Source organism: Ornithorhynchus anatinus, chromosome X1 (assembly GCF_004115215.2).
Source record: "Ornithorhynchus anatinus isolate Pmale09 chromosome X1, mOrnAna1.pri.v4, whole genome shotgun sequence".
Lineage (NCBI taxonomy): Eukaryota > Metazoa > Chordata > Mammalia > Monotremata > Ornithorhynchidae > Ornithorhynchus > Ornithorhynchus anatinus.
This window is the reverse complement of record NC_041749.1, coordinates 85,600,697-85,613,876: the sequence shown is the minus strand read 5'-3', so window position 1 is coordinate 85,613,876 and position 13,180 is coordinate 85,600,697. Positions and strand designations below refer to the sequence as shown.

Below are 13,180 nucleotides of genomic sequence, written 5' to 3'. Positions count from 1 at the left end.
GCAAAAAGTACAAAAGAAAGAGAGTGCTACTGCATTCTCCCCTTCTTCTTCTTTCTCCACCTCCTCCAACACCTCTGGTCCTCCCCAGATGCCGGGGCTTGACACGAGCAGCTCCGTTCGTCCCTGTCTCACCCCAGCCGGACCGACTATGTAAGGACTGTTACCGAGGCAGCTGGGATGCTGCTGCAGCTTCAGAGTGCCGCCCTTTAGCCCTTCTCCAGCCCCTGCTCACTCTGCGAAGAAACAACCCATTGCTTGCGCTGCATCAGCCCTAACCCCTGTGAGGACTCCAGCCCCTGCTAACAGTGGTGGGGGGTAAAGGTGGAGGTGCAATCTTGGCTCCTCCTCCGATCTTTTTCCGAGTCCAAAGGATGGAGTGAGCTAGCTATGCCAGCCTGGAAAAACTCTGGGGGCAAAGCTAATGGAATCACCCTCTCCCCGGCCCTGGTGCTCCACCCCTCTCCGGACAGCCTTCAGTGGGGCTCCCCGTGCTCAGTCTGATTCAGCTTTTACAAAAGGGACTGAAGACCTGTTTGTTTAACTACTGAATTAAAAAAATGGAGGGCCGCTCAGTGTATAGGACTCTCGATCTTCAGGATTCCTTTCAGTTCCCTCCCACTCGATACTGGCCATTTGAGGATTTCTCGGGGGAAGAGGGGCAATAATTATGGCATTTGTTAAGTGCTTCCTATATGCCAGGCACTGTACTGAGTGCTGGAGTGGATACAAGCAAATCGGGTTGGACACAGTCCCTGTCACACATGGGGCTCACAGTCTCGATCCTCATTTTACAGATGAGGTAACAGGTACAGAGGAGTGAAGAGACTTGCCTACTGTCACACAGCAAAGCGGTGGGGGAGCCGGGATTAGAACCTGTGACCTTCTGACTCCCAGGCCAGTAATAGGGGAAGATAAAAGAACATTTAGCTTTCCTGGTAGGAACCAAAATGACTCACCTGAGGAGGGACTGGAGCTGGTCTTTAAAGCCACTGCCCTTCTCTTTCTCCCCATTTGGCTTTAACCAGATTTTGCAGAGGAACTCTTTGGCCTGGTAAGCTGTTGGGAAGGCGAATAAAGGGGATATGACAGGTTTAGAGAAAATCCAAGTGCGTATCTGGTTTAACTGCATGACTCATTTAATAATCTCAGGTGCAACCGAAGCACACATAGCCCAATAGCAGTATTTAAACAAGATATCATGTTTTAGGATCATGCCTGATGCATCAAGCCAACAGGAGATAGAAGGTTAGGTTCTTCTTGTCACGGGAGAAAAATCTGACAACCCAATCCCCTCTTTCTCACCGACTCGACAAGCAAGCAGACTCAATTTCAGAAAGGTGGTGTCAAAACCCAAATTGACAAACTCCTCTACAACTCCAATGTTACCATGATTTTATAGGGTACTTTTATTTCCAAAACACTTTCATATTAAGTCATTTTTATCTTCATGACATCTCTGTGAGGTAGGGAAAGGCAGGTATCTTTACCTCCATTTTGCATATGGGGAAACTGAGGAATGAAGTGTTCAAGGGACCTGTCCAAAGTCACCTAGCAGACAAGTAGCCCAGCTAAGACTAGAATCTGGTTCCTCTGACTCCCAAGCGAATATTCATTCCAGGGCACTATAGCCTCCTTCCCATCTCATATTGGAGTTGCAGGATAAGCCTCCCCTTAACCTCTCCCTCCACCCCCCTCCCCCGCACCAAAAAATATAATCCACCAAGGTTCAAATCCTATCCCTTCCTTGCTTCAGAATCAAATGGGGGAGGGTTTACAGTGTAAACTATTTAAAGCTACTTGAGGCCAGGTATCATACTCTCCCAGTTACTTAACACAGTGCTCTGCACACAGTAGGTCCTCCATAAATATTACTGATTGTAAAGATCATATTTTCTGGCCCACACAGTTGTTCGTGTAGGATACTAAAACCCAATTTGAAACCGGGTTTCCTCCTTTCTGATACTGGGCAGCATTTTCTTATTTTTCCTCGGTAGGAATTTCAGGAAGATTGGTATGCGATGGGCATACTGGGTACATATAAAGGAATCAATCAATAGTGTTTATGGAGCACCTACCATGTGCAGAGCACTGTAGTAAGCGCTCCAGAGAGTACAAAAGAGTTAGAAGACAAAATCCCTGCCCTCGAGGAGTTCATAATCTAGCAAGGGAGATACACACAAATCGCAGATGGAAGAAAGATGGAGATATGAGTAAGTGCTTAATAGCGGAGCATATAAGCTGATATAAAAAGAAGTCCAGAGGTGTCACAAAAGAACTGAGGTGAGAGCTGGGATAATATGACTTGGGGAGTAGAAAAAGTAACTAGGGAAAACTTCCTGGAGGAGGACTTCTGAGATCACTAAGGCGGTGGTATTGTCAACTGAGAGAGGAGCAGGAGGGGAATCCGGTTTTAGGTGTATTGAGCTCAAGAAGCCAGCAGGACATTCACGTAGAGATGTCCTGGAGGGCAAGAGTAAATGCTAGATCGAAGAGGTGAGAGATTGGGTGGGAGGGTGAAAAATTTGACAGTCTCCAGATAGAGGTGGTAGCTGAAGCCATGGGAGTGGATCAGCTCCCCTGGGAGGATGGGAAGGGAGTTTGTGAATGTTGGGTAAGAAAGGGATCCAGGACAGGGCCTTGAGAAACACTCCGAGCTAGGGGGTGCGAGGCAGACGAAGAGCGAGCCGACTCAGGAAAGCAAGGACACGCCAGAAAGACGCCCCAGGAGGGAACTGTGTCCGTAAAACCAAGATTACATAGTGTTTCAATTAGAAGGGAGTGGTCCACAGTGTAGAAAGCAGCCTACAGGTCAAGAAGATTTAAGAGGGATTCGAGCCCACTAAATTTGGCAAGCAGGAGATGATTGGTGACCTTCGTGGAGTGAAGGGAGTGGAAATGAGACTGTCAAGTGGGGACTTAGAGTAGTGGAAGGAGAGGTAGTGGAAACTGCTTCACTCCACTCCTCAACAGCTACCCTGGCCCCCATCCCCAGAGGGGAGGGAGGGAAGGAGCTGGGACGGGTACACAGATGCCGCGAGGTGGCTCATATCTGTCGAAATCTCCCCACCTCCCACTCCGAGGAGGGGTAGATGTACCTGTATGTATTCCCCGCCTGGGCATGGACTTTCACCAGCTGGGGTGAGGGTAAAGTCCAGGGCGGAACCATGGCGGGCAGCCCGGGGCAGGGAAGCGTCTTCCATCCCCTCCCCTCTTAGGCCCAGAAACACCACCTCCTACTACTTTTGGCTGCTCGGGGTGAAGGTGGGGTTGGCGGGGAGAGGCAGGTGAGAGGGTAGAGCAGAAGCTGGGGCTGACTGCCGCGGGGACCGCCAGGAACCATAGGCCCGATCTGTACCCTGGTCTCACCCCGACCAGGTAATTTGGGGAACAATGGAGGGGTTTGGATGCCTCAAGTCCGTCCTGCCCTCCCGGCTCTGTGGGGGTGTTTTATGGATCCCATCACAGCTAGGCTGTCCTATAGATTGTAACCTCCTTGTGGGCAGGGATCATATCTTCCAAGTCTATTATACTGTACTTTCCCAAGCATTTAGTACAGTGCTTGGCACAGTAAGCGCTCAGTAAATACCACTGATTGATTGATAGATATACAACCCCTTTGAGGGGTAGGAACAGGAATAAGGGACAATAGCTGGAGGGGGCAGAGGGAGCCACATAAGGTTTATGTAGTACAGGGTGGACAAAAAAAGATTGAGTGGCTGAAGATGGCAGGCAGGATAGAAAAGAAAAGTGGGAGCAAGTGCTTCCAGAAGAGGAGAGGTATAAGGTCAGAGGCATTAATAGAGGGGGAAGATTTTGAAAGCAGGCATGGGAGCTAGAGAATCAGACAGTCCTATCAGTGATCATATACAACTTTTAGGGGTATTTTTTTTTTTAAGTAAGAATGTTGCTATTTTTCAAAGTTTGCAAAATTTTACAAACCCAGTGGACAGTTACATTCTATTTCTGGATAAATGCTGACGCTCAGCTCCAATTAGTTTCTCCTCCTCTCTCCACTAATTTTTGTCGGTTTACCCAAAATTATTTCTAAACCACGATTTTCATTCTGGACTCCGGCTAGAGAGGATTTATTAGGAGATAAATCACCTTCTGTCTGCAAAACGTTTCTCAATCAGATGTAGTTCTAATTCACTGACCCCAAGGATTATTTACCGTAACCGGAATACTCTGAAGATAAATAGGCACACCAGATAACCGCTGGCAACCACTCCCAGACACGTGTAAGACTCATCCGTAAAAAGACTTAAAGGCAGCTTGAACCGGCTGTGGTAGAGCTCTGCCCCTCCCATGGTCCTAAGGAGGTCAGGCCACCCCTTTCCACCCAATTTTCTTCCTGACGCTTAACAAAACTCTACTCGGTAAGATATTGAGACAGGACTCAGGGAGAAATAACGATAATGGTATTGGTTAAGTGGTCACTATGTGCCAGGTGTATTAAGTGCTGGGATCAATTAAAGCCGATCAGGTTGGACACAGTCCCTGGTCCCACAGAGGGCTCACACTTAACCATTTGACAGATGAGGTAACTGAGACCCAGAGAAGTGAAGCGACTTGCCCAAGGTCACACAGCAGACAAGTGGCAGATCCAGGATCAGAACCCAGGTCTTTCTGTCTCCCAGGTCCGTGGTCTACCCACTAGGGCATGCTGCTGGGCTAAATAGCTAAGTTAGGGTCTCCCCTACTCCCCCGCTGCTAGCCCTTGGGATGCATGGGAGGTAGGCATTTACTGTCATAGGGCTACCAGGATGACTTCAAGCGGAGTAATAGACACCTTGCCTATGTGTAGAAAAACAAATAAAACGGGGACCATGTTGGAAAGAGGCTAAACTGAGTTTCCTGTATTGGGAACGGAAAAGAGCTTTTCCTCCCTTGTCAGTATGAAAACAGTCACACGGCTTGGCTTTGGAAGATGCCAACCGCCAACTGGAATGTCATCGGGGAGGTGGCGCGGTCGGGGAAGCAGCGGGGTCTAGTGGCAAGAGCACGGGCTTGGGAGTCAGAGGTCGTGGGTTCTAAGCCCACTGCTGCTGCCTGTCCGCTGTGTAACCTTGGGCAAGTCACTTAACTTCTCTGTGCCTGTTACCTCATCTGTAAAATGGGGATGGAGACTGTGAGCCCCATGTGGGACAAACTGATTACCCTGTATTTACCCCAACACTTAGAACAGTGCTTGGCACAAAGTAAGCACTTTACAAATGCTATCATTATTATCCTGGAAAAAGAGAAATTTGGCCACATTTAAGTGCTTTGAGACTATATACTGATCACCCCCAGCAGAGTCCCACAAAGGCCTCAAGAGATGCCGACTCAAGGAGCAGTCCAATAAATAAGGGCTAATTTGTAATATTATCGACATCTAGTTTCTGTGCTTCACGGCCACTGTCCTCCCAAGGACCTTTCCAATAACCAATTTCTTCATCTGTAACCCAGTTTAAAGAAGCAGAATGACAGTGGGGCAAATCATTTACTCACCGTAATATGAATACCAATGATCGTTCCCATTTTACCAATCGAAAAACTGGAGGAGAGGGGTCAACAATTTCAACAAGTCAGACCTCCAGAATTATCACTTGTGGCTGAATGAAACAGACTGTTGCTTTGGTGTTTTTTTTGGTAACGATAAAGAGCCCTGGAGGTGGGGTTACAGTGGTGGGAGGAGGTACCAGGGGGGCCCGTGCTGCGGTCGATATTCACCATCGGGCAGCTTTCTGCTCTCCTTACGCCCAAGCTCCTCTCTAAAGAATGGGGAATGCCCCACTTGGCCCAAGGGGGTGAGCATTTGCACGTTGGTGGGTGCAAAATGTTTGGAGATCCCCAGAGTGTAGGTGCTAGGTGGTTACAAAGCATCAGCAATTCACAGAAAAAAAGGGAGAAACAAGGTTCTAGACATATCACCTATTTTATCTTTGTGCTGGCTCTCCAGGGATTTCTCAGCGATGGCAACCTGGAGCTTAATGAGGTAAAGGCCACACTGGAAACTAGGAATACTGGGTTGGAAATTCATCAAGTAGCGAAAAGTCAGGCTGTGAGGAGAGAGAAAGAGAATTAATGTTATTTTGGCAACATGGGTTTTACAGACCACCTTGAACCAAGTGCTTAACCAAGTGTTTCTTGGACTTTGCCTCACACCAAGCCTTTATAAATCTCCACTCATTTTCATCTTATGCTTTACGCCCTAATCATTTTAGTCATAGAGTCACTGTTCAATCTCTAACCTCGACAACTCTGAAATCCCACTCTCGGACCACAACCTCCTCACCTGCCTTCCCACCCATACGCCCCATCCCCGTACGAGTGACCCGTCCCACCTCCGGCACAAAGGCCTCCAGTCTCTTAACCACCCCCGTTTAACCCAGGCCGGCTTGCCCCCATTCGGATTCCCTACCTAACCTCCCCTTTCTTGATACACGAATTCGTACCCCCAGCTCCTCACCCTCTCCGCTGAACTCCGCTCCCTCGCGCTTCTGTGAATCGGCACCATGAACCTCCAAGCCCTGGATCACCTCCCCCGTTCCCATGCTGGGCCGGTGGTGGGCTGCCTATCTCCCTCTTTAAAACACGAGTGCCCCCACCTCCCGCTTCTCTTGCCTTGATGACTTTGTCGACTACTTCGTTGACAAAATCAAAACCACCAGGCGTGAGCTCCCTAAGCTCTCCGCTTCACCTCACCTCCTTCCCACCTACCCTCTCATCCTTCCCAGCCACCTCTCAAAATCTACCCCCTCCACCTACGCCTCCGACCTTATTAAAGCACTTGTGCTCACTCTCCTTTCCTCCTTGAACGCCATCTTCAACTGCTCAGTCTTTGATGGCTCTTCCCTACCTGTTTTCAAACACATCCAAGTAGCCTCTATCCTAAAGCCAACCCTCTTGACTCCACTGCACCATCTATTGCCCTATCTTTCTCCTAACATTCCTGAACAAAATGCCTCATATACGTAGTTTTTAATGGCATTAAAAATGGTATTAATGGTCTCTTTTAATGGTAATAAGTGCTTACTATGAGCCAGGCGTCGTATTTAGCGCTGGGGTAGATACAAGATAATCGGGTTGGACACAGTCCCTGTCCCACATGGGGCTTACAGTCTTAATCCCCATTTTACCTCCCTCATCCACAAAATAGGGATTAAGACCGTGAGTCCCACGTGGGGCTGAGCGCTTAGTACAGTGCCTGGCACAGAGTAAGCACTTAACGCGTTCCAGAAAATCATGAAAAATTTACAGATGAGATAACTGAGGCACAGAGAAGTTTAAGTGACTTGGCCAAGGTCGCGCAGCAGATTAAGCGGCGGAGCCGGAATCAGAACCCAGGTCCTCTGACTCCCGGGCCCGGGCTCCTTTCACGAAGCCACACCGCTTCCCTTGTAGGGATAATGAGAATAATGGAACTTGTTAAGCGCTCACTATGTGCCAGGCACTGTACGTTTGCCCCACTTCCTCTCTTCCAACTCCCTCCTTGACAGTCTACGATGTGGCTCCCACCCCCTCCGCTCCACTGAAACCTCTCTCTCCAAGGCCAGTAACGACTTCTTCCTTGCCAAATCAAACGGACTCTACTCCAACCTAGCCCCCTCTGAACTCTCGGCATTCTTTCACCCTGTGGTCCACCCCCTTTCTCCTAGAAATACTAGCCAATGGTTTTTATGACACTGCCCTCTCCTGGTCTCCTCCTACCCTTCTGGCTGCTCTTGCTCGGTCTCATCCTGCAGCTCATCTTCTGCTTCCCAGTCCTGGGCGTCCTTCAAGTTCACTGCTATTTTGTACTCTGCCAAGTGCTCAGTACAGTGCTCTGCACACAGTAAGTGCCCAATGAAAGGTTCCGTTTTGGGTCCCCTTTTATTTTCAGTCTACACTCGCTCCCTTGGGGAGCTCATCTGCTCTTAAAGCTCAAGTACCACCTCCGTGCGGAGGACTCCCAAATTTACCACACCAGCCCCAACCTCTCCCCATGTCTGCAGTCTCAGGGACAGCTCTACATGGACGTCCCACCGGCACCTCAAGCTCAACATGGCCCAAACTGAACTCCTCAGCTGCCCTCCCAAATCCTCTCTTTTCAACTTGCCCATCGCCGTCGACAACACCACCACTATCTTCCCCGTCTTTCAGGCCAGCAACCTTGGCTTTATTTTCGACTCCTCTCTCTCGACCCTCTTATTCAGTCACCAAATCTTGTCGGTTTCCATCTCCAGAATTCACCCTGCCAATTACCGCGTCGGGTTTTTTGCAGAGCTCCTTGCCCGTCTCTCCCCTCTCCGGTTCCATATTTCACTCAGGGGTCCGGATCACTTCTCTAAAATGGTGTTTTTCGCTCCATCTTCCCCATAAACCTCCAGTGGTTACCAGTTCCTCTCCGGGGCAAACAGAAACTCCGACTTTAAGGTTTTAAAGCTCTCGATCAACGTCCCCCCACTGCCCTACTTCTTATCGTCACTCTCCTGAGGCTACACCCCAGCTTGCCTGCTTCAATTCCTTTCAAACCAACTGTGCCTTGCTTTTCTGCCCCTAATTTCTTGCTCACCCCCTCCCTTCTGTCTGGAAATCTCTACCCCTTCGCATCTGGCAGGCCACTGCTCTCCCCATCTTTAAAGCCCTTCTGAAATCACAATTCCATGAATGCTATCTCTCCTCCCCTCTCTCCTGCTCCCGTTTCAGCATCACCCAAGGCCTTGGGTACACTCCTCCCACTCTGTCTATAGCAACTATTACTATTACTATATTTGTTAAGTGCTTACTACATGCCAGGCACTGTGCTGAGCGCTGGGGTGGACAGAGAAGCAGCGTGGCTCAGTGGAAAGAGCATGGGCTTTGGAGTCAGGGCTCATGAGTTCAAATCCCAGCTCTGCCACTTGTCGGCTGTGTGACTGTGGGCAAGTCACTTAACTTCTCTGTGCCTCAGTTCCCTCATCTGTAAAATGGGGATTAAGACTGTGAGCCCCACGTGGGACAACCTGATTCCCCTATGTCTACCCCAGCGCTTAGAACAGTGCTCGGCACATAGTAAGCACTTAACAAATACCAACATTATTATAAGCAAATCGGGTTGGACTTGGGGCTCACAGTCTCAATCCCCATTTTGCAGATGAGGTAACTGAGGCCCAGAGAAGTGAAGTCACTTGCCCAAGGTCAAATAGCAGACACACCTTTAAAGTCTGTTGCTTCCCACTACCTGAATCTTAAGGCCCGTCTCCCCTGCTAGACAGTAAGATCCTTGAGGGCAGAGATCATGTCCATTAACTCTATCATGTCCATTAACTCTAGTCTACTCTCCCAGAGTTTGGTACAGTGCTCTGCACAGAGTAAGAGTTCAAAAAATAATAATAAGAGTAATTATTATTATTCTGATGTGCGTTAAGCACTTACTATGTGTCAAACAATGTACTAAAGGCTGGGATAGCTCCAATTTAACCAGCTCCTGATCCACGCGGGGCTCACAGACTACATGGGAGGGAGAATAATTGATTAAACTTTAAGCAGTTTGGCCGATAAGCTGTACACCTGAGCGCTTGAACCAGATAAATGTATCCCAGGTCAGTTGTGAATGGGGGCAGAGGAGCACGGTGGAAAAAGCACCGCCCTGGAGGTCAGAAGACCTGAGTTCTGGTTTTGGCTCTAATGCTTTCTGGGTGAACTCAGGCAAGTCATGAAGCCACCCTGTGCCTGTTTCTTCATTCAGTCCTATTTACTGAGCGCTTACCATGTGCAGAGCACTGTATTAAGCTCTTGGGAGAGTACAATGCAACAATGAACAGACACATTCCCTGTCCACAACAAGCTTATGATTCCTCATCAGTGAACTGGGAGAACAATCTTATCTGTTACCTCTTTTCCACTGTAAGCACTATGAGGATGAAATGCCAAAATAAACATTAAAGAGAAGGGCAGGAAATGTGTCTATTCATTGATATATTGTACTCTCCCCAGTGCTTAGTACAGTGCTCTTCACACAGTAAGCACTCAGTAAATTCAACTGAATGAACGAACCAACGACAAGGGACATAACCCAAAGTATCATCAGAATGATCTGACTAGAGTGGGCTGTGTGGGCTGGCGAATCTTTAAAAAGTACTTAATAGCTCTCAGAAACCATTTATTAGGATGCGGGAGAAGACACCCAAACGGAATTCAGGAAACAATGCCAATGTCTTTTGGTGACAATCTTAAGCAGCAGCTCTGCTGCCAGAGGTATTGCCTACCTGAACAGCTCCTCTTCGGGCAATTCACTGTCTCCTTGATACAGTTTGCCTGCAAGGACCTCCAGGGCTGACTTCAGCAAGTTCTGATTCTTAGGCTGAGAAAATCCATTCCTAGGGGACAAGACAAAACCCACTGAGTCGGGCTCAGCTTCAGCCACTGGGGACTCTCAGTCTTTCGATTTCAACCAGGCAACTCGAGGCCACCTCAAATTAGTCCAGCTCAGCGTCCGCGTCCCCTCCCCCCGGCTCCTGCAAGCCCCGAGCCCAGCTTTATTTCTCTAGCGGTCTGGTTGTGGATCCACCCGGGGCCACAGACAAAATATTCTGGCCTCAAGGTCTCGCTTAAGGCGGTGGCCTGTGGGCTTGGCCCTGTAAGAGACCCTCAGAGGAGAGAAGCAGCACCCACATCTTTCATTTATTTCCACCTGTCGTGGAACCCACACACTCACCAGGCAAACAGCCCATGAAAAATCTGCAGCAGCCGGAGGTAACAGGAAGCCAGGACCAGTTGGGCCTGTCCATGCATTGTTGGCGCACCTTCCATGTCACTGTTCTCATCATTTAAGACCTTTAACATAAGAGGAGGTATTGCCATTAAGGGGTTTCCTTCAGGGGTGGTCCCTAATTTCCCTCAAAAGATGAAGCGCGGGGTGGTTATTAAGACTTGAAAAATACCACCATAACGTGTTTGAACACTTGAGATGCCTGACCTGGAAGTAGTTATGGATGACCTCCATGTGGTTACTCAACGGAGTCAGCAGCTGCAAAAAGCACCGAGCAATTTCATCGGTTGATTTCTGCTGCAGATGGGAGAAGCCGGCGTTCTTGCCTTTCTTGCTCTGCGGGGAAGCCAGAGATTGAGCCATCACTTGAGGTTTCTCTCGATCCCCAAGAACTTCTTGGAGGGAATGAGCTTCGCTGAGAAGGATGGTTTCCAGGCAGTACAGATAAAGGGCAGCGAGCTGCCCGGCGGCCTGAGCAACGGGACAGCTTTCTCCCCAACACTCTCAATTCCTTGGAGCAGTGGAGTCAGGAGCCCAGGGCCGAACAACTCTCCCAACTCAGTTCCTGCTCGGCTAGCCCCGGCATCTGAGATGGGGCAAATGACATTGCCATCGAAGGACTGTGAGCCCGCACGGGACAGGGACTGTGTCCTATCTGATTGTGTCTTCCCAACTCGGCACACAGTAAGCATTTAACAAATGCCCCAATTATTATTAGGAAATAATCTTTAACTCCAAGTCTGGGTCTGCTTCTTGAATCTATGCTCTCGCCCCTATTAGCGCCCACCCATTTTTCCTCCTCACCCACTGTTTCTCTCTCATCCATTCGCCCATTCAATCGTTCTCCGGCCCCCCGTGCCTTCCTCCCACCAGCCCTCCCTTCTCCCACCCAGATCTGCTCACCCGTCTATCTATTCTCGCTCACTTTAGATCCGGCTCACCTAACTCAAGCTGTATTCTGGAAAAACCCCACGTTAATGAAAAAACAAGCATTTAGGGGGAAACTGGTTGAAAAACAATTGAAACAATAACAGGGGAGGTCGGCAACCAAGAGACACATTTGTTCCCTGTCTCCTGTAAAGGTACAGAAACAGAGAACTTTAAACGCTTTTCCTTAGTTCCCTATAAAAATGCTAGTGAAAGGAGAGGGTGCTTCTGACCCCAAAATGACGCAATCCTGCTTGACGGTGCTCCTGTGTAGAGCTACAGCACATTACAGCGATTTGCGAAGCAGCGTGGCTTAGTGGAAGGAGCCTGGGCTTAGGAGTCAGAGGTCGTGGGTTCTAATCCCGGCTCCGCCACTTGCCAGCTGTGTGACTTCGGGCAGGTCACTTCACTTCTCGGTGCCTCAGTTACCTCATCTATAAAATGGGGATGGAGACTGTGATCCCCACGTGGGGCAATCTGATTACCTCATATCTACCCCAGTGCCTTAGAACAGTGCTTGGCACATAGTAAGTGCTTAACCAATACCATCATTATTATTCTTACGGCATCACGTCCCTCCCTGCTTCCACTGCGGTCTACCCAAGTCACGTACTAAACGGTAGAGTTCTGGCAGGAGCGACTGGACTCATTTCCTTTCCCCCATGCTCTCCCACCCATCTTCGGCTGCTCCTCTCCTCCCTGACTCAGCCTTCTTTTTCTTCGTTCTGTTATTTTCCCTTCTCCTTTCCCCTTACAGCCTCTAACTCCTGTCCTAACGGTGCACTCTCCCTCCTTCCTCTTAGCCAGAAGGGTGTCAGAAGGCCGACCTGAGAGTCTTAATTGCCACGTCTCATGTGAGAAAGCTAGTCCAGCAGCTTGGGGACACGTGGACTCTCTAATTTCTGATCCTGCAGCTCTGAAAAGTCAGAGGAACCCAGTGAGATTTAATAGCCAGCTGAATAAAATACTCTGGAAGAGTAGCATGAATAATACAAGGACGCCGTTAAAGACGGCCGATGAGGACGTCACACTCCTAAGGGCTCGGGACCCACCCTTTTGCTCCCGCCTGTACTTACGGTAAGGAACGGCAACTGCTTGGCAACAGGAGACAATGTATTCTCCATCTTCCGGAAGAGATCATCCAGCAGGAAGAGGAGCTGGGGGGGCTCCAGCTGGTTGAGTTCAGGGTCCTGTGTTTTGGAGAAACACACTACAGGTTCCTCAACATGCGACACCACAGTTGGTTCTGACATTTCAACCAGTGGAAAAATATTCAAAAGGAACACAGTTACAAACTTCTTAAAATGGTGACCCGAGCATGGACAAGATAGATGAGAAGCTCGTTAAGGGCAGGGATCATGTCTACTTACTCTCCTGTACACTCCCAGGTGCTGGGTACAGTGTTTGGCGCAGAATACGAGCTCGATAAATACTCTGACTCATTCATTCAAAGGACCACTTCCTGTTTACCAAGTAAACACTTCTCTCTCATCCACCTGTCAGTGGGGCCCAGGGCTAAAAAGTGCCCAAGCTAAAGCT

General features: G+C 49.1%; 1 protein-coding gene across 1 annotated transcript in view; it reads right to left on the bottom strand.

Annotated features, from left to right (window-relative positions):
* FANCD2 (FA complementation group D2) overlaps positions 1–13,180 on the bottom strand; it is a 74,490-nt gene that overhangs the window by 13,595 nt on the left and 47,715 nt on the right. Inside the window, exons 30-35 of the mRNA XM_029050642.2 lie at positions 12,718–12,831; positions 10,922–11,050; positions 10,661–10,779; positions 10,212–10,322; positions 5,914–6,041; positions 957–1,056 (exon numbers count right to left, since the gene is read on the bottom strand). Coding sequence (XP_028906475.1) covers positions 957–1,056; positions 5,914–6,041; positions 10,212–10,322; positions 10,661–10,779; positions 10,922–11,050; positions 12,718–12,831 — 701 coding nt within the window. The remainder of the gene's footprint in view (positions 1–956; positions 1,057–5,913; positions 6,042–10,211; positions 10,323–10,660; positions 10,780–10,921; positions 11,051–12,717; positions 12,832–13,180) is intronic.